This window comes from Podarcis filfolensis (genome assembly GCF_964270895.1).
Source record: "Podarcis filfolensis genome assembly, chromosome: 1".
NCBI lineage: Eukaryota > Metazoa > Chordata > Lepidosauria > Squamata > Lacertidae > Podarcis > Podarcis filfolensis.
In genome coordinates, this window is record NC_139604.1 from 5,949,976 (window position 1) to 5,970,278 (window position 20,303).

The 20,303-nt window shown below is 41.3% G+C and overlaps 2 protein-coding genes across 13 annotated transcripts in view; one reads left to right on the forward strand and one right to left on the reverse strand.

Moving 5' to 3' along the window:
• The window catches only part of TRPM8 (transient receptor potential cation channel subfamily M member 8), a 474,483-nt gene that overhangs the window by 243,087 nt on the left and 211,093 nt on the right, over positions 1 to 20,303 (reverse strand). The gene's annotated exons all lie outside the window — the stretch shown is intronic.
• The window catches only part of AGAP1 (ArfGAP with GTPase domain, ankyrin repeat and PH domain 1), a 323,065-nt gene that overhangs the window by 164,086 nt on the left and 138,676 nt on the right, over positions 1 to 20,303 (forward strand). For all 7 annotated transcript variants that reach the window (XM_083627256.1, XM_083627251.1, XM_083627254.1 and 4 more), the window contains 2 exons: positions 10,524 to 10,628; positions 18,404 to 18,572. In XM_083627256.1, coding sequence (XP_083483382.1) covers positions 10,524 to 10,628; positions 18,404 to 18,572 — 274 coding nt within the window. The remainder of the gene's footprint in view (positions 1 to 10,523; positions 10,629 to 18,403; positions 18,573 to 20,303) is intronic.

The window sequence follows — 20,303 nt, forward strand, 5'->3', positions numbered from 1 at the left end:
TTTTTGTGAAATAATATGGGCCACGTTTTTTTTAAAAAAAAGCTTTCGTTTTTCTCTCAGTGTTCCAGGTTTTGTTATTCAGTAGATGTTATATTAAATTGGATTTTGTGTCCATCATTATTAAAATGTGAAGTGTGTCGGTCACAAAACATACATTTCAGGGCAGTTAGCTGAATAATTCTTTTCTTTATTATCCCAAATTACTGCTGAGCTCTGGAGAGGTGAGCAGTTTAGCCAATTATTGCCATTTGAGCTGGATTTGTGGGTGATTAGCTCCTGGTCGAATTCAGTCCTGGTAAGGGCTTTGAAGCCTTCACTTGTGTGATTTTCACAGCAGTGAGGTAGGAATAGACGCAGCTAATGACAGGAAGGTCGCTTGGGTTATGTGACCTGTGAGGTGGGGTGGTTAGGTTTAGCAAATAGGGCATCCACAATAACAAGTGTGTCACTAACCCTGCCGTGCATAATCGAAGTTTTATAGGATTGTTGGAGATGCTGACAGCTCAATTAAAGTGTAACCCTTTGTACCGTACACCCTGGTAGAATGACAGAAATATTACCAACAAAAAAGGAGGGGGCCACAAGGGAACTGGTTAAGGATCCTATATTCTTTTTCACTACTTCATGGAAGGATCTACAGAGTGAGCTGCAAAAACCATCCATTTGTGAAATAGCTTGTCTGGGGGAGGGGGTCCAGTACCAAACATGGATTTTTTTAAAAAGAGAAGCTTCTATTAAGTGTTGTTCCTGATGTTCCTATGGAAACAGTTTCGATGAGAATGGAAAGTTTACTTCTGTTTTTAAAGCATTGTGGGGCTCTCTTCCCTCCAGCCCCCCCCCCATCTATACCACTTTTTTATATCTGGCTAGAAAACATGATACAAGGTGAAACGACTGAGGGCTGAAGTTGGTTAACTCAGATTTTGTATACAGCTATAAGTATTCAACATATGCTCATATTTTGCCTTTGTGAAAGAATATTCATATTTTCTGCCCTGCAAAATAAATCAAATGTATTAGATTTATACAGTTACTGAATTTTATAGAATGTAGTATAATAGGCCGTGCTGTTTTCATATCCATTGTAGTCAATTGTGTTGGTGCATAAAATGGTTTAAACTGGGCTAAAGGGCTGCTGATTTCTATACCCAAAGACATCCCAGTTCCACTGCTGGGTTTATTCAGCACTAAATAAATGCTCCATCGCTAAAGTTAACTGCTTTCTTCTTGGGAAATTTGGACTTTCTCTGATGTTGAGAGATAAACAACTACTTGTACCAAGGGGCTATTAAATCTGCTGCTTATTAGCAGAACGGTGTCTTTGTTGTGGGTAGGAGGAGAAACACTGCAAGACAGCAAAGGGAAATCTGTACTGCAAAGCAAAGAATGATGACTAGCTTGATTTTGAACTGAGTATAACTGCTGAAGTATTTTAGAGCATATGCTGTATGATAATTTCAATACATTTAAGATCATAGGGCGGCTCACAAAATAAAAACACAAAAATATATACCACAATGACAAACAAAAACAATAGCCCCAGCCACAGTCTAAAAGGCTGCAGATTGTTTAATTAGCCAAAGGCCTGGGAGAAGCAGAATGTTTTTGCCTGGCACCTAAGGATATGTAATGAAGACACCAGGCAAGCCTCCATGGGAAGAGCATTCCACATAGAAGGAGCCACCATAGAAAAGGCCTGTTCTCATGTGCTGCCCTCTGGATCTCTTGTGGAGGAGGCAGAAAAAGAAGGGCCTCAGATGAGGCTCACAGGGTTCGTATCGGTGGTACATATGGAGGAAGTCGGTCCTTCAGGTATTGAGGTCCTGAGCTGTTTAAAGTTATAGGTTAAACCCAGCACTTGGAATTGGGCCTGGAAACCAATTGGCAGCCAGTGCAGTCAGGCCAGAATTGGCATTATGTGGTCAAACCATATTGCCCCGGTAAGCAACCTGGCTTCTGAATTCTGCACCAGCTGAAGTTTCTGAACCCTTTTTAGAGGCAGCCCCATGTGTATCACATTGCAGTAATCTAACTTAGAGGTTACCAGAGCATACACAACAGTAGTTAAGCTGTCCCTGTCCAGACAGGGGTGCAGCTGGGCCACCAGCTGAAGCTGATAGAAGGCACTCTGGGCCGCTGAGGCGACCTGAGCCTCAGGTAACCGCAAAGGATCCAGGAGTACCTGCAAGATGTGCATGCTCCTTCAGAGGGAGTGTAACCCCACCTCCCAGCCATCCGGTCTAGGGAACTGCCCTCTAACAGTACCTCAGTCTTATCTGGATTGAGCTTCAGTTTGCTGGCGCACATGCAGGCCATTACCGAGGCAAGAGACTGGTCCAGCACTTCCACTGCCTCACCTGCAGATGTAAAGGAGAAGTAGAGCTGTGTGTCATCAGCATATTGCTGGCAATGTACTCCAAATCTCCAGATGACCCCATGGGCCTGGTGCATAATTTATTCACTGCCTCATCCCAAGAATGAAGAATAAATCTAGCATCAATTGGCATAGCAACACATGTAAACCTGGAAGGTGGGCAGTGTGTGCCACATGAGTAGGTGACCAACAAGAAAAAAGGGGCACCATTTGAGGCCACCTCCTCATCAGTTGGAGCTCTGGCTTGTCTTTCCTGACAAACCTGACTGAGAGGATGCAGCAGCAGGATAGTGTGTGCCAATGTGTTTTGTTGTTGACTATGGAGACTGGGACTGTTATAGTCTAACGAAACACCTGGAGGGCACCTTCAGTAATTTTGAGGGGAAATACCATATAGATTCCAAGTTTTTCTGGTGCTTGAGGAAAGCCTATGGGTACAAACACCAAACTTTCTGTTTCTATCTTAACCCTAGATCTCACCCACTGCCTCCCCATTCCCAACCCCACAGCACAGTGTCCAAGAAGCCTTTTACATTTTTATTATAAAGTTTAGTAATTTACTTGGCTACTGCTTTCTTCTTCCTTTTCCTTCTTCTTCATTAAATTTGTATACCGCCCTATTTCCACAGATCTCAGGGCAGTTCACAAGATAAAATCACAAGATAAAAACATAAAAAACAACAACCCAATAATCCCCTCTCCCCAACACATTTTAAAAGAGCATTCTACAGTATGTCAATCAGCCAAAGGCCTAATTAAAGAGGAACATTTTTGCCTTGCGCCTGTGTATAGTGAAGGCGCCAGCTGAACCTGGGGAGAGCATTCCACAAATGGGGAGCCACTGCAGAAAAGGCCGGTTCTTGTGTTGCAATCCTCCAGACCTCTCATAGAGGAGGCACACATAGAAGGGACTCAGAAGATGATCTCAGGGTCCAGGTGGGTTCTTCTAGTAGTACTGGAATACTCTATATTTTCTAGGAAGAGTCCCTGTTTTCTCTCCCTAGTAAAATAACACTCCCTCTTTTTCTGCCTACTTTTTTCCTTTTGGGGTGCCCCATTCATATATATTTTTCTTATTACTGTAATTTTCTTCAATTATGTTTTTGGGTTCAACTCCCAACCTTTGGTCTCTGCAGCTAACCTTTTTTTTCTCTAAGGGCCATATTCACCCTTGGCCAGCCCTCTGGAGCCCAACGCCAGTCGTAGGTGTCACCATCATCTCCTCTCTGGTCATCAAATTATCACTGATGACTGAGGAGGGGACAGTTTGCATCTCCATCAATGAACTGGACTTTGCCCACCATAGCACAGTTTCTCCTTCATGCTGATTTTGCTTCTACCGCCAAAATCAATGGGGTCTAGGTACCAGGAAAAAAATCTATAAGTTGAATCTATAAGTGGGATATATGCTTCCCATATTGTGCATCCATGTAAATTCATACACATATGAAGTGCATAGCCAGCCATTTCATATACCACATTCAGTGGCATAATTTGAATAGGTCAAGAACTTTGCTAGCTTCTGAGTAACACCGGGACCTTGGTTTTTCCAAAATGTTAAGCATACAACTGTCTCTCTCCCCTTTCCTCACTTTTTTAAGAGGGAAAACCCCCAAGCTGACTGGGGAAATGCCCAGAGCTCAAGAGGGGATGGGGTTGAGAGGTAGGGGAATCTTTTGACGGACAGGTGATTTGGAGAAGGAAGGTTGAAGCAAATAAACAGAGTTGTTATTCATATGGGTCACCTTTCTCCGAGTTTTTACTGTGAGCAGGGTCGCCTGTTTCTTTCTCAACTGTTATTTTTCCTAACAAACATTTGAAAATCATAGCAGTCTTTTCCTTCATGGAGGCTACTTCCAGGAATAAAAAACTGGTTTTCCCTTTTTTTTTTTTTAGCTCCTGGACCTATTCATATGAACTTTGGCAGGGGGACCTCTTTTATGTTCCCAGTTTTCAAACTGATTGCCCTATTAGGAGAAGGAATGTGGTTTCTATTTTTCTACTCCAAAATGATAAAGTCTGCCCTTGCAGAAGAACCACTGCACCAATCTTTCTGAAACTAGGCAGACTTCATCCCCTCAGAATGGTGATCCATGCCTGCAATTTGCATCCAATTTTTAGCAGAATTTTTTTTATATAAAAGAAAACTTTACAGATTTCCTTCACAAAACCCCCTGAATGTATCTGCCTGAAATTCAGTTAACATTATGCACTTTGGAAAGGCTCCTTTTCCTACATATTCCATCCACTTATGTAAAAAGAGAGGAGTTTTTAGCTGTTTTTAGATCCACCAACAAAGATAAAACAGAGCTTCGGATTTAACAGATCAAATTTGGAGCTGAATAACAAATTGAATCACAGTGAAAATTTGGGTTGCTTCCAGATGCTACAGATACAGATAAGGTAAATCATGTAGTCATTGCACACCCTTACTAGAGGACATGTGTGTAGTACATCACTTCCCTGATTGGCCAACCACTACTTTTAATTGATCCCAGGTGGGGTTCTACTCGTTAACTGCACATTGTTACCATAACAGTCTTGATGCTGAGAATGGCAGTGGTCTGGACCATAGTTCTGTACCTTGAAGGCCAGTATCTGAGGTTGATTGGCTCAGTTAGGAACTCAGACCTTAACAGCAAATGAATCAATAAATATTTGTTGGTAAATAATTGCTATTGAATTGAGCTTTAATTTAAATTTATGATTGGTGATTATCACAGCTTTGGGCTATAGTGAACCACTTAGTGATGGATTTAAGATAAGACTTAAATTCATTATGTTGTTATTTAATGTGAGTTATTTAAACACTGTATTATTAACATTGCTTTTGGCTTACAATGACCTCCTGGGACTAGACACAGAATATGTATTCATAGAAAGGTGTTCAAAAGAAAGTAAGTTGCTCTTACTTATGCCCAATAAGCATGTCTTTCAAACAACTGGAAAAATGAGTTGAAACAATAAGTAAAGAGCTTGAAAGTCACACATCTGTTGTTAGATTCAGAGTTTTTTCTGGAGTAAGTTACTGAAATAGTAAGCAAACAACAGTGTGTATGAGTATATGGTGTGAACATCATAGAGACAGAATTGCATTCACAATTATTGTAAGAATAAATTTTAAACCCTAGTCAAGAAATCACATTTTAAGACTTGCCCCCTAATATTGCTAATTAAGATGTTCCTGCGTAGAATTACAAGGTATTTCAGTAGCTAGCTAGCTATATATTCTGAATTTCCTGATTAAAAGTCTGTTTTTATAAGAGCCGAGGGTTTACTTACAGCTAACTGAAGTTTTTTTGGAAATAAAAGTATTTTCTGGCCTGTCTATACCTAGTATTTGGAAGACCCAATTTATCAGAGACATGGCAGAGGAAAACAGAGGGCTGCTTCCACTTCTCAAAGCAACACCGAGATGCAGGAGGCAGGTGGTGGTAGGGGGTTGGATTCAACTCCGGAGGTAGAGGAATTGGCTGCACCTGAGTCTCCCAGAAGTAGGAGGTGGAGCTAGCGATTACAGCAAAGAAAGACCAGCTGGAAGCAGGGGCGGGCTCAGCATATATCTGGCCTTGGAAGGGGCCAGAGGCAGTCGAGTCAACTGAGTCCGATAGTGAAGAATGAGCTGTGGGAGGCTCTGCTTGCTGTAAGCTTGTAATTGCCAAATAAAGCTAAAGGAGTTAAACTGCCAGCTTGCTGTGTTGTGTGTGAGAGATGTGCTAAACCTAACACAATTGAACAAGCAATCTTTGGCTTTAAAAAAATCTGAATTTTTGGTAGGGAGTTTGGAGGTCAATGACGTCCGGGGGTCCGGCACACTTCCCTTGCGCAGCTCTGGTCTTCCCCCTGGGACCTTTGACTCAGCAGAGCGTAAAACACAGCGGAACAGAAGCAGGAACGTTCTTCGTGTGAAGGCAATAATTCAGGCTGAAACGCAGCAGTCTCCTTATCTTAAAGTCTTTATTCCTTAGCAAAACACAGCATCTATAAATCTCCTGGCGACAGTTCGCACATGGCTGCTGCTCTCTCGGAGCAAACACGCACACAGTGTGTGTCTTTCTCTCTCTCTCTCAGAGGTACTGGCCACTCCCACTTCCGTGTTCTAAACACACCTCTCGGAATGTGAAGCGTCACTCAGAACTTCTTAACCCTGTAAGTTCTGACTCTCTCAACAGGGAGAACTGCAATCAGTAACAAAATGCTGTAGTGTTATAAGTGTGTTCCTGTTCAGGATTCCAGTAGCCAGTCATCTCTTCCCTCAGGATACCATATTCCTTCCCCTCCCTTTCCACTTTTCCTTTCATTTTTTCCAACAGATACTCAACATTCCTTAGGCACTTGACATGCTCAATCCACATTGGGCTGTTTGGGGATTTTATTTTATTTTATTCCCCTCTCCAGTGGTAGCTTGCTTTGTAAAGTTGACTTGTACTGCAAGCCTCAAGGTTCTCCTGATTATGCTGGTACCTCCCTTTGTTTTCCTGTTGACCCCATTGTGGCTCTAATCCTGTTGGTATCTACAACAATCTCACCATTCTGTGACTTGTGGAAGACACCCGTTTCTTTTCAAACATGTTGGAGAATTTCATAAAGGGTTCTTACTCTTATAGCCTTTATTTTACTGGGTTGGTACTGGATCACATGTGCCTGTGTACCATTTCAAAGTTTGGTTTGTTAACTTGTTTGCTTGCTTGCTTGCTTGCTTGCTTGCTTGCTTGCTTGCTTGCTTACTTACTTACCGCTCTTCATCCGCAGATCTCAGGTAGTTTCACAACATAAAATTACAGTATATAAAACATAAAATACACAGTACAAATAAGAACCAAAAAAAACCCAATAATTTTCCCCCAGACACACACATTTAAAAGGGCATCACTGCAGGAGGAGAGATTAGCAACCGGCCAGTAGTTATTTTCCAAGTCCAAGGAGGGGTTCTTGAGTAGTGGTTTTACCACTGCCTCCTTCAATCAGGCAGGGACCACCCCTCTCACAAGGAGGCATTAATAGTTCCCTCCCTGCTAGTTTTAAAAAGCCAAGAGGGGCAAGGGTCCAGAGCACAAGTGGTTGCCCTGTCCAATCAAAGCACCTTGTCCACATCCTCAAGTCTTACTAACTGCAACTCATCCAACACAACTAGACTAGAGAGTGCTCTGGACAACGCTTGAGATTTGTCTACTTTAACAGTGGAGTCAAGATCCTGGTCAAGGCAAGCAGTTACGCCACAGTGAGGATGCAATGGAGGCAGCAAAGTAGGCCTTCTTTGCTGCCTTCACTGCCACTAGGTAGGCTCGATGATGAGCCTTCACCAGTTTTCAGTTGCATTCATCCTAGTTTTCCCTCCACTTGTGTTTGAGCCATCTCCCAACTCAAGATGTTACAATGCAGTGGTGTTATACGAAGACTGCATGTGTATAGAATTTACACATGTTTAGGAGTGGTGCACTAGTATTCAGTAAACGCTGTCCTGGGCTCCCTTGGGACGAAGGATGGGATGGGATGAGATATGATATGATATGATATGATATATATCATTTTTCTCTAACTAAGATGCCCCTCCTTTTAAGCGAAGAGTTGCAACATGAATATTTCTGTAAATTAGGGATCACGTGATTGTTTTAAAGCCTGTTTTACTTTATTTAAAGACAGTCATAGCAGCCATTATTTGAACAGATGAGGCTTCTGTTGTGCGACCACTGATTGTCGTCATCCCATCAGCCAGTTAAAGTAACAGTGAGGCTAATCTGCCCAGTAAGAAACGTGGTGGGTGTTTGTGACCACTTACTCATCCGCATGATGATTAGCACGATTTGAGAAATAGAACTTCTACAAATTGATAATAAACTGCTTTTTCATACTAAAACTTCACTTTAAAACATTTACAGCATTCTAAAGGTTAGTTTTGTGGCCTTCACATAAGTCACCTTTCTGCAAGCACAGCTAGATAAAATATGTCCTGTCAACAGTGCTTAGTCACTATTGTCCTCAGCAGGAAATGGTGGGGAGAATATAGGATATATTAAATAACTTAGGAGCACACTAGTGGAAATACTGACATCTTGCAAGCTTTATTTTTTCTTTTATATTATCATCAAGCATTAAAGATGATACGTTTCATTTATATCATCAGATGAAGTAGATTCATCTATGTTCTGATGTAAGCATTGACCTCAACAAAGGCAAAGCAAGACTGGGGCACTCTGGACAACGGATTGGGAGCTTGTGACCAGGACTTGTAAACAGGGGTGTTTGCTAGGATGTTTTGAGGGGGGGGCGGGAGTGCTGTCTCAGGGTGTACGTAGGACCAAGGACATTGCAGTGACCTGCTTCCTGCCTGAGAATGCAGATTCATATAAAGCCCGCTGACCACAACCCCTTCCTTCTGATTCATACAAACAAGGGTGCCAGCCTCAGCCTTTGACGTATAGCAAGGGCCTATGAGACTCTGCACAAGAAGCTGAAGGGCTTTGGGGCATGGGTGGTTTTTTTCATCGCTCCTTCTTGTTGAAGGTTGTGGCCCAGGAAGAGAGAGGAAAATACTAGCTGCATAGGTGGTGTTGTCAGGAAAGCTTTGGCTTTTTGGACCATGGTCCGTGCTTTCTTTAGGAAGGACTTTTGGGAAGATACATGTTGCACTTCACAGCGGTTGGCAAGAATGTCTTTGCTAAAAGTCTTGTGAAGCTGAAAGCAGGGGAGCACCTGGGACAAGGGATATTGTTATTGTTCAAATTTGTATACCACCCTCCATTTGAACATCCCAGGGCATTTCACAACAGAAAAATACAAACTGAGAATACAAAGTACATAATAAAAAATAAACCAATAACCCACAGCCGAACACCTGGTTGAAGAGAAACATTTTTGCCTGGTGCCTAAACTTATGTAATGAAGCTATCAGGTGAGCCTTCCTGCTGCCATCCACTGGACCTTTCACAGAGGAGGCACACGAAGAAGGGCCTCAGATGATGATCACTGTGTTCCTATGGGTGGTTCCTAAGGGGAGAGGTGGTCCTTGAGGTCTTGTGGTCCAGATCTATTTAAGACTTTATAGGTCAAATATTGGTCAAATGTTGGACTAGATGATCCTTGGGGTCCTTTCCAACTCAACAATTCTATGATTTTATGATTTTATGACTCATGAATGGTATATGAGAAAATAGCTCAGATGTTACTTGAGCAGCAGTTACTCTTGGTCTGAACCTTATGTATGAGCTGCAGCTTCTCAGTGGCTGGCTCTCCTTTCACAGAGAGATGCCTCTTCATTTATAGGATTCTAGCCTTCTCCAGCAGATAGAGCAGGGAAGACACTAGGGCTAGAGCAGGGAAGACACTAGGAAGTTGCACTAGGGCTTCTGCTGTTAGAGTCATTTGAGTCAGAGGAGGTCAGTGTGAGGTCTTCATGCCAGAAGGTTACTCTCTCCAGAGTAATGTCCCCAGTGGTGAATGCTCAACTTCATGGAACTGCTAGCCGATCATTTAGGCATGGCTAAGCTCTTCTGGTTTTCTCCTTGCCCTCCTTTCAACGAAATAGTGGGCACTTAAACACTGAAGTTGTATAAATTTAGCACCTATGTGTTATCATGGTTCAGAAGGGGCCACGTCTGTCACAATTTCTGATTTGGGTTCATAGCACAATAACCACGTATTATTCAGAAATAAGTCCCACTGAATTCAATAGAGATTGTTCCCTAATAGATATGTACAGAATTGTAGCTTGACTTGATTAGTCTTAAAGGTGCCACACAGAACCGTTAACAAGGGTTCCCATAAACTGATCATTAAAGAACAGGAAGCAGAGAGTAGGAATAAATGGACAGTTCTCATCATGGATGGATATAAGAAGTGGGGTCCCTCCAAAGATCAATATTGGGACCACTCTTTAACTTGTTGCCTTCCTCCTAGTTTGTATCCCCAACTGGTAAAAATGTATAAGATATGACAGTGCCGGCGGGATGGGTATGGATGATGGGTATGTATACTGATAATGTTATTTTAAAAGAATGTACTCACTAGTATGTGAATGAAGGAGCCATATCAAAGTAGTTAGTGCAATAACAAATGCTGTAAAACTTTATAGGATATGAACATATACCGGTATATACTTGTGTGTGTATGTCTAACAGTGTGTTTCATATTACCTCTTTCTTCTTCATAGGGCATGCTGCTGAAGCGAAGTTGCAGATCTTTAAATAAAGAGTGGAAGAAGAAATATGTTACTCTCTCTGATAATGGCGTACTGACCTATCATCCAAGTTTACATGTAAGTGTGCATGCATTTCACAGTTATCAAATGATGTTTTAAAACCAGGAATCAGACCCACACAAATTACAGTGGTTAGTTAATTCAAGGTTAGTTAATTACAGTGGTTAGTTAATTCAAGGTTAGTTAATTTTTGAAGGAAGTGGAAGGTTTTTGCCTGGCGCCTAAAGATGCATAATGAAGGCACCAGGCAAATCTCACTGGGGAGAGCATTCCACAAACAGGGAGCCAGCACAGAAAAGGCCCATTCTCTGGAACACATATGGAGGAGGCACACAAATAAGAGCCTCAGATGATGAACGCAGAGTCCGGGACGGTTTATATGGGGAGAGGCGGTCACTGAGGTATTGTGATCCTGAACTGTTTCCATAATCTTTCATTGCCTACAGACAGCCACCCAATCTTAAACAACTCCTCACCCACAATAATGCAGCAAGCAGACTTAATATGGACACTGGTACCAGAGCCTGCAATAAACCCAGATGCCAACTTTGCTGCCACATACACCCAGACAACACCATCACTGGCCTCAACAACATCAAACATACCATCTCAGGCCTATTTAATTGCTCATCTTCTAACATTGTGAAGGGAGTGGATAGAGGTTGACTGTCAAAGTATCCATTATTTTTTTAAAGGAAAACGCAGTTCTAATCAATGTGAAAATTAGAATTAAAAACATACTTTGATTACAGTTGAGTATTAATGGGAGGGGGGGCGTTTGATAAGATACATAAGTGCCATTTCAGAGTTTCCTTTGATAAAGGGAATGGTTGATAAATGTAGCTTTCAGTAGTGTTATTGGAGAGCCATAATGCATAGTTTATTTTCTGTGCAATATTAAGCCTCCATTTATGCTTTATTTATTTGCACAGATTTTGGTATTTTTATAGAAATCATTCTTTTTTCACACTAAATGACAATGTATTAAACTTTCTATGTCTTTTCCCAGTGGAGTAGAAAGTTTGCTAGGAACATTTCAAAGGCAAACATAATTTCATTTTAAGAAGATCATCTCCCGGCACTTGAAGTAACCCTGTATTTCTGAATTTAGACTGAAAGTATCACTGTGTGTTATCCAGTAGTACTGAACATATAAGAACAGTGTGCATAGCTATGTGGCTACATCCAGCAGTATTTTATAAATACGTGTTTTTGGCTAAGCTTATAACACAATTGTAGATTTCCTAAGGTCTTTCGTAGGAGGAGATGATCTCTTTCCCCCCCCAGGTGTGCCTGTGGCCCCAGTGGAAACCAATCAAGGTGCGATTTATGTTCATTAAGTGCTTGTCAAAACTGAAAAATTTTCTAATCAACAGCAATCTAACTGAAGCCTCCTCAGTGGCTGGGAGTGTCGCCTCTGCAGTGTCGGCTACTTGCCTTTTACAACTCTAGGCTAGAAATCCACTGATGATTACATTAGGCTAAGCTTCGAAGTAAATGAACCATATCTTATTTAGGTGCAACTAGCTTCAGTGTAGTCCTGCCCTGCAGGGCACTTTATAGCATTTTATGGCTTTAAAATTAGTGTAGCTTCCCATTTGCTGCAGGGTGCTACATGTTATGCCTTTGAACCCCATAAGCAAAGGGAAGGGGGTCTTTGTTCCCCTCCCTTTATTTTTCCTCTGCATTTTAGCTATTTTATTTTGCATCTTTTCCAGACGGCATTTTGCAATAAAAATGTCTGACTTCCCTCTGTACGCAAAAAAGTAGAGTCATCAGCATTTGCCAGTCAGTACATACAATACTCTCAAACAATACTTAGCAATCTAAATAGATTTGCAGGTTTTTAGCCAGTTTTCAATGATCTTTTTCAGTTATAAAATAGCGTTTTGAAATAAGATTTGTAATTTGCTGTAATTTGTTGTTTTCCTGTAAAGTATGGTTTGTATGAATTAAATAAATTTTCAGTCTACTAAGACTGAATTAAATTAGTTATTGATAGGAAAACAAAAGCGCAAAGGCATTTCACACAGTTAATTGGATAGAAGTATGAAGAGCATATTAAAGACAAAGAATTTAACTTAACTCACTTAATTTCTGCAGAAATTAATATTGCTAATTATCAGAATGGTAAAAGATTGATGTGTTTTGCTTACTTTGATTGGAATAAGGAGGCATTGAACAGTGGTGATAAATAAAATAAGGGATGATTAGGTTAGCAGACTTTGGATAGGGTTGTTATAGTTAGTGTACTCTATTATGCCCACATAGATTATAAAGAATTGTTGTCATTGAGTCTTTTTAAAAAGAATGAGATTTTTCGAGTAAGCTAAATAAAAGTAGAGAAAATCATTGGCCCTGTGTGATTTCTAAACTCTCCAGCAGGGCACAGTATGAAACAGTGCAAGGTAAATAGGTCCCATGCCAGATCTAGTTAGAAATCAGAAAACCTATTCTGCATGTCCCATAAGACCTTTTGAGCATAACAATTCATGCATATGGTCTATGGTTTCTGAACTGCTCAGTCAAGCCCTGATTCTGCAGTGTTCTTAGTAAAGTCTAAGTAAAGCTTTGCCATTTATAATTTAGCATTTTATATCACCTCTGCACCACCAGAAATGTACTACTCATACAGGGAGATGAAATACAGACTGATCCCCAACCAAAGATGTACTTTGCAAATCTTAGTTTAATATTATATTTGTAGAAAAGAGTGCATTCTAAAACATTTAAGAACTTGTACTGCATGAATACCAGGGATATTTGATTTTAAAAAAAGAAAAGAAACAGTAGAATCTGACCCCACATCACATTTATTAACTTGTACTTTCCTCTGCCCCTCATATGTCGTGTATTTCTCCCTTTCCTTTCCCTTCTGATTCTGGTTAAACATGGATCATTGGGAACATAGGCCTTGATACAGAATCAGACCATTGACCCATCTAGCTCAGTACTGACTGCCAGCAGCTCTCCAGGATCTCAGCCAGGAGGCTCCTCTTGCCCAGCCTGGAGATTCCAAGAATTGAACCGGGAGCCTTCTACATGCAAGGCAGATACTCTGCCACTGAGCTACAGTCTTTCTTTTGCCCATGAAATTAACTCCGGTCAATGCCACCCTTCCTATATTTCCTGTCTTCACACAGCCCATAAATAATACTTAACAAGAGAGTGTGTGGATAATCTGATAAAAGTGCATGGCAGCCGCCTTATTTACTGCTGTTTAGCGAGAAACAATATAATGTGTAGTAATGTGGGTGGTGGGTATTTTGCTTTTGATATGTCCAAAACGAAAGCAGAAGCTCTAGATGTCAAACATTCGGATTATTTTGAAATACAACGATTCTGCAGGCAGATACCCTTTTCCTAATGGGGCAATCTGGGGGGGGGGGTTGAGATTCAGGAATTCCTACACCCCTAGTTCTAATCAAGCAGCCTTCTGAAACGATCTATTTGTTTTAATTTTTAATCTAATCTTAATTTAGCATCTGCATGCTTTTTTTCCAAAAGCAATGTTGAGATAAAAATGGCTCACAACACCAACAATGCAGTAGAAAATAACATATGTATGATCTTATTTAGGTGCAACTAGCTTCAGTGTAGTCCATGGCTTTAAAATTAGTGTAGCTTCCCAATTGCTGGAGAGTGCTTCATGTTATGCCTTTGAATCCCATAAACAAAGGGAAGGGGGGCTTTTATATGGTTATGGTGTTATACTGATACATTTGTCAGCTGGGGTCTCACTCACCCTGGAGGGAACACACACCCTTTGTAAACAGCAGCACAACCAAGCCAGGATTTCAGACTTTGCAGCTCCAAATGTCTGTTAACGGCACGCAACTGATAAAGAGAGACAACACCTTATTTTCTAATAAAGAGGAATCTTACTCCAGAATGGATCTGTTTCCGATTTCACCTAACATGACTCAGGAAGCATACATGATGGACTCATAGAACCATATAATTGTAGAGTTTCACTAGTAAGAGGATAGTGCAACTCATCTACGTGCGTTTAGGACTTTTTATTTTAAGAGAAAAGGTGATTTAGAGGAGTCACTTTTTTGCATGGTATGCAAAAAGCTTTTCTTTCTATCTCAACGCTAGAACTTGTGGACATGAAACTGGATGTTGGAAGTTTTACCGCAGACCAAAAAAGTACTTCACACAGCCCATAAAGAGGTGTTGATGGCCACAGACTTAGAGGCCTTCAAAATAAGATTCATGGAGGAAAGGGCTATTAATGGCTGCTCCACCTCCACTCTCAGTTGCTGGGAAATACAAGTGGGGAGAGTCCTGCATTCAGGCTTCCCATGGGCATCTGTGAGTACAGGAAGCTGGGCTAGACGGGCCATTGGCCTGATCCAGGCTCTTCTTATTTTCTGATGAAGCTAATAAAGGGTCTCCTAGCCACACGCCTCTTCAAAATGCCCCAATAGAAGTGGGATGGAATAATTTTAATTATTATAAAAAGAAAGTTCAGCAAAAATTGAAGATAGTTGTAATCTCTGACAGTAGCCCCTAACTTGGATTGCGCAGTTACTTTTTATTTTAAAATTGCAAAATATTTGGTAACTTCCTCTTAGTCATTTATAAGCAAAAGTCTATTTCAACACATGTGTCAGGGAGAATTCAGAGGAGGAAGTGACAGAAGAGGCGGAGCAGGGGCTGGGGGATGCTGTGGAGCCCTTCAACCGCCCAGAGGCCCAGGAAGAGAGCTCAGACTCTGGAAGGGAGGGGGCTTTCAAATCAGCACAGATTTGAAGGAGGGAAATGAAACATAAGGGTCAAAGACGTCTCGTGTGATTTCCGCGCCTCCTTTGTTGGCGGGAGAATTGAAGGAAGCCACTCCCCGAATCTGACTCAACGGATTCAGATGCATAATCCTGAACTGTAGCTGTTTCTTGCACATATGTAATAAAAAATGTAAATATCAAGCCTAATGTGAAGGGGAGACACCACCTTTACAACATGTTGTACAGCCTTATGTGCAGTGAGCACTAGTGTAGTCAAATTATCACATCAGCACTGCTCTGTTTGCACAAATGCCAAGGGTATCCTCAGAAAGTAAAGCAATGGCTATCAATGTAGTGGGTGTATTGTAGGAATTTATTGATTGATTAATGTGTTTTGAGTTTAACTTCAACTACCACATTGCCCACAGCTGACTAAGATGAAGTTGCCAGTTAATGATAACTGTAGGCAATTACGTATGTTGTATTTTACTAGCACAAGAGATTGTGTGCAGATCTCAGTTTAACAGAAATGCTTGCATCTAAGTAGCAGAGGTAAAGTGTATTTTCGATTCACTATGCTGCTTTACAGCAATTGCTGTGCAGATATTCAGAACAGATTGGATGTGTTGTTGCATATTATTATTTCTGTAGGAATCCGTTTGGTGTACTGAAGTCCTAATGGAATATGCCACGACCTTCCCCACACAAACTGACTGCCCAAATCCCCTTGAAAACAGCTCCACAGAAGGTGGTACCCGTGTTAAGCTGTGCTTCTGTCAGCAAGCTGAGAGCTGTGGGTCTCTGACATGGCACTCAATTGCTAGCAGGTTTCTCTCATTGCACCTCATTTGCATCTGGGACATCAATTAGCATGTTTGTTGAGGCTAATTGAATGAAACTCAATCATAGCTCTTAATTGCTTGACTATGTGAAAAGAAATCACATTAATGCAGCTAATTAAGTGTATGGCAATAGATGCAACATAATTAGGAGTGGAATGTAAAAAACAAGCGATGGCAGAGGTGCAAGAGCCATGGGGTGCAGGGCATTCAGATGCTCAGTTACCTTGATATGAACACCTTTCGGGAGGAGACCCTCCTGGCTCTGGTGCTTTTTGTATGCTGCTGAATTATGAACGTGGAAAACTTGAGAGGCAAAATGTAAATGGATTTGCAATTACTACTTTTTCAAGCTGTTGAGGGGCAGAAGATAGCACTTCTGGGGTGGGCCACTATGGAGTGGGCTCTGGGGACTTGTTAAGTGCTGTTTAAAAGTACTTGGCTTTGAATTACCCTTGTGTCTTGTTAAAGGTTCTTTCCCCCTCCTGTCCCCCCATCTTTTTTTTTCTGCGATCAGCATTTTCTACAACTAACGTCTAGGGGAGTTTTCTTTGTAATATTTGCATATCAAAATCAGGCTTGCTATCGTCTCTTTAACACAGCATATTCCAGATGACAGGGTCATCTTCATCTTTTTCTAATGTGATCATACAATAAATCACTATACTGAAGTGGCTATGCTTTTTTGTAACCTTTTATTTCTCCAGGGCAGCAAAATTTGCAATGGAAAAGTGTTGAGATCTTGCTGGAAGGAAACAGCACTTTGCCAGTTTCCTAGTCTGTGAAACAATTACTGTTATGTACTTTATATACAGTGAAAGGGACTGTTGCATTACACAGTGTTGAAACATTAAGGAATAGTTTAAGATGACATTTCATACAGTGATGTTAGCGTCACAGTTTCATTGAAAAACAGTATTGACATCTCCCCCTGAAACACTCCCCTCTGCCGCCACCGCCTAAAATGTATTTGTGGCTTATATACTAGAAGCCATACTATATTGTACCTGGAAAATCTGAGGGATTCATAACATGAGACTGATAAAACGGACAGAGAACTACTGGAGCCAGCCCCACAAACAATTATTATGGGGGGGCCAGGCACCTACTGATTTTGTAGAATCTGCAGTGGGTAAAAACACCAGCTATCCCTGGTCTAAAAGTTTACGATAAATTTTGAAAACATTTTATTTCATTTACATGGAATATACAATCAAGGTTTAATTAACATTTTAAATTATTGTTCTTGTCTCAAGTTGAGCCATGGACACTTAACATGTATGTTATAGAAATTTGAAAGTGGGGGCTAGTATTGACTTCAAAAGGTAAAGTACGCTTTTTGCAATGATACTGTATGCGATTTGTCAAGACTAGCTTCTGAACTGCCGATGTCTTTCATTCCTCTCCCTCAGTAATAACCTTTAAAAACAATCATACAGCTACACTATTTACCAGGCTTTTTTTTCCATCCATTTTTCCTTTCTTTGCAGTTAGATTTTGGAATTAAGTAGTACTGTCGGTGAAAAGCATAGATGCATAAGAGTGAATTCCCCTACTTTGTACCTCATTGGAGTGGCTTTGCCTGATATCATGCATCTAATTCTGGGCTAATTCTTTCATTGGTGCCTTTTATGCCTGTTGAAAATTAGGTCTGTTAATTGTGTTCTGCATGACTCCTACATTGATGGAGTTTTGCACATTCATCTGCATTTTATTGTCATAAGTCACTTTAATTTGTCTTTTAAAAATACAGGTTTTTTTAAATAAATAAGATCTGTATCATCAGTCAAGGCTGTTATACCATGGGGTAGATAGTTTAAAATACTCATTTTAGGCAGGTATCTGAAAACTGTTCTGTTGAATAAGCTAATACAGTTTCCCACTCTCTGTCTATGCTTTTGTATGTCCATGTGCGTCACGTATAACAAAAATATTACTTGTTTGCTGTCTTTCATATATAGGCTCCAAAGAGCTGCTTTACATGTACCCATGGGTTTGAGCATTCCCAGTGGGAATTATATACTTTCCTGTTTAACAGCCTAGCATTTCCTATGCTATGTATAGTCTGCTTTCAGAAGTTCTCTGAAGTTCAAGAGTAGTTTTGCATCTAGAACAGTGCACTGCTGTTTTAATAAATCAACACCCAAAGCCCTGTTGGGCATACGGAACTAGTCGTATAAGGTCTTTGGATCCTACCATATCAAAATCACATCCATCCTCTCTCCCACATTAAAATACATACCTTCGTGTTCCTTTCATGCAGGATTATATGCAGAATGTTCATGGAAAAGAAATTGATCTTCTGAGGACCACAGTTAAAGTCCCAGGGAAGAGGCCACCTCGAGCTACATCAGCATGTGTACCCATCTCCACTCCGAAAACAAATGGCTTGTCTAAAGACATAAGCAGTTTACAGATCTCACCAAATTCAGGTAAGTTTTAAAGCAACACGACTACAGTCCATTGCTGTTCTATGATTTAAGTGTTGCTGGTTTTTTTTGATGGAGGATCACTCTATTGTGTGACCCCAACTGCCATCTGAAGTTGTACATTCCAGGCATTGCTTCAGTGTACCTCCCAAGGTATTCTAACTGGTGTGCAGAATGCAGAACTGCTAAGGAGTTGGTAGTTAGCAACGTCTGCACCCCAGGCAACATTTCTGACCCTACAAGCAACTTTTTCAACCCCCAAGACCCATTTTGCTAGTGTGGGTGGAGTCTGTGGCAGGGAAAGAAACCTGTGCCCTCTCCACTTTTGAAATGATCAAGAGGGAACAAAATACCTCCCCATGGCTCTGCATTGGGATCCCCCCTCATGTTAGCATGTGTGTGTCTGCCTGCATGTGAGAGTAGGTGTTGTGTGTAGTGTAAGAGTGTGGGGTGGCCACATCCACCAGTGGCAGGCAACAGTGCCATCTTGGGACAAAAAACATGTCAACTATCTAAGTCTTGATTTGATGATGCAATGATCAGGGGACTGATAGAGCAAATAATCAGAACACGAGTGGCTACCAGATAAAATTTCAGCTTGTGAGTGTTAAAACACAGGTTACATAAGATGCGTGTTTCCCTCACATTTACCATAAGGTCAGTGGGTCTTTACTTCTATGACGTGTTTAGAACATCTGATACCTGTTTCAGTATTTTGTGTTGGAAGCTGATATCTTAAGACTGCACCAGTCTACTTGCGTTCGCAGCAGCATATACTTCTTTTAACCCCTGCCCAGTGTGTTGGGCTAAAGACTGTTTGAGACTGCCTAATGGTTTTTCATGGAGGCCATGAAGTGCCAAGCCAGCCCAGCAACAGGGGTCCTCCAACACCATGCCAGAAACCAGCTTGGTTAGAGATGCTGGAAGGCATGAAGGTGGTTGATAGACCAGCAGCATCCCCAGTGTGTCTCTGGCCCAATACCAGGTGCAGACCTTCTAAATCCATTCCAAGATCAAGTGGTTTTCTGTTGAGGTGGCACTTGTATGAACAATCGCACTTGCTGCCCTCAGCCCCTTGGTCTAGTCTGGTGCTGAACCAAGAACCCAGATGGGCACAATTGAGTTAGGTCAGGGCCACCTTGCATTAAGGTTACCAGACGTCCCCATTTCCCGGGGACAGTCCCCTGATTTACAAATCAGTTCCCATACAAAATCCATTGAAGTGGAAAAGTGTCCCCAGATTCATTGAAAAAAATCTGGTAACCTTAACCTAGCTCACCTATCCAAGTCGCAATAAGGCAAGCCTTTCATCCACAGTCAAGTCATGGACAAGCATGAACTTGATATAGGCTAACCTGGCATTCAGTGACAGCACCTTCAAACTAGACAGCTCAAATGATAAAGTAGCAGTAGCTTCCAGAGGAGTGGGAGTGCTGAAACAGGACAGTGACAAAACATATGGGTCTCCACCCCAGATAACAGTCAGCTCCTCCACTCCAACTATACCTGCTATCTGCCTACCCCGTCACATCCTAGCACCATCACTCAATGTCATACAATACAGCAGGAACATTAGGACCACAGATAATAAACAACCACTTGAAGTCTGAAGATGCCACTTGAGTCACTTTCCACAAACCAACAATATTTTGAATCCCAAACAAATGTTTTATCTTGCTGTTTCTACTCACATAGTTCATTGGGGGGGGGGGTTCTTATAATTTCTAACGTCAA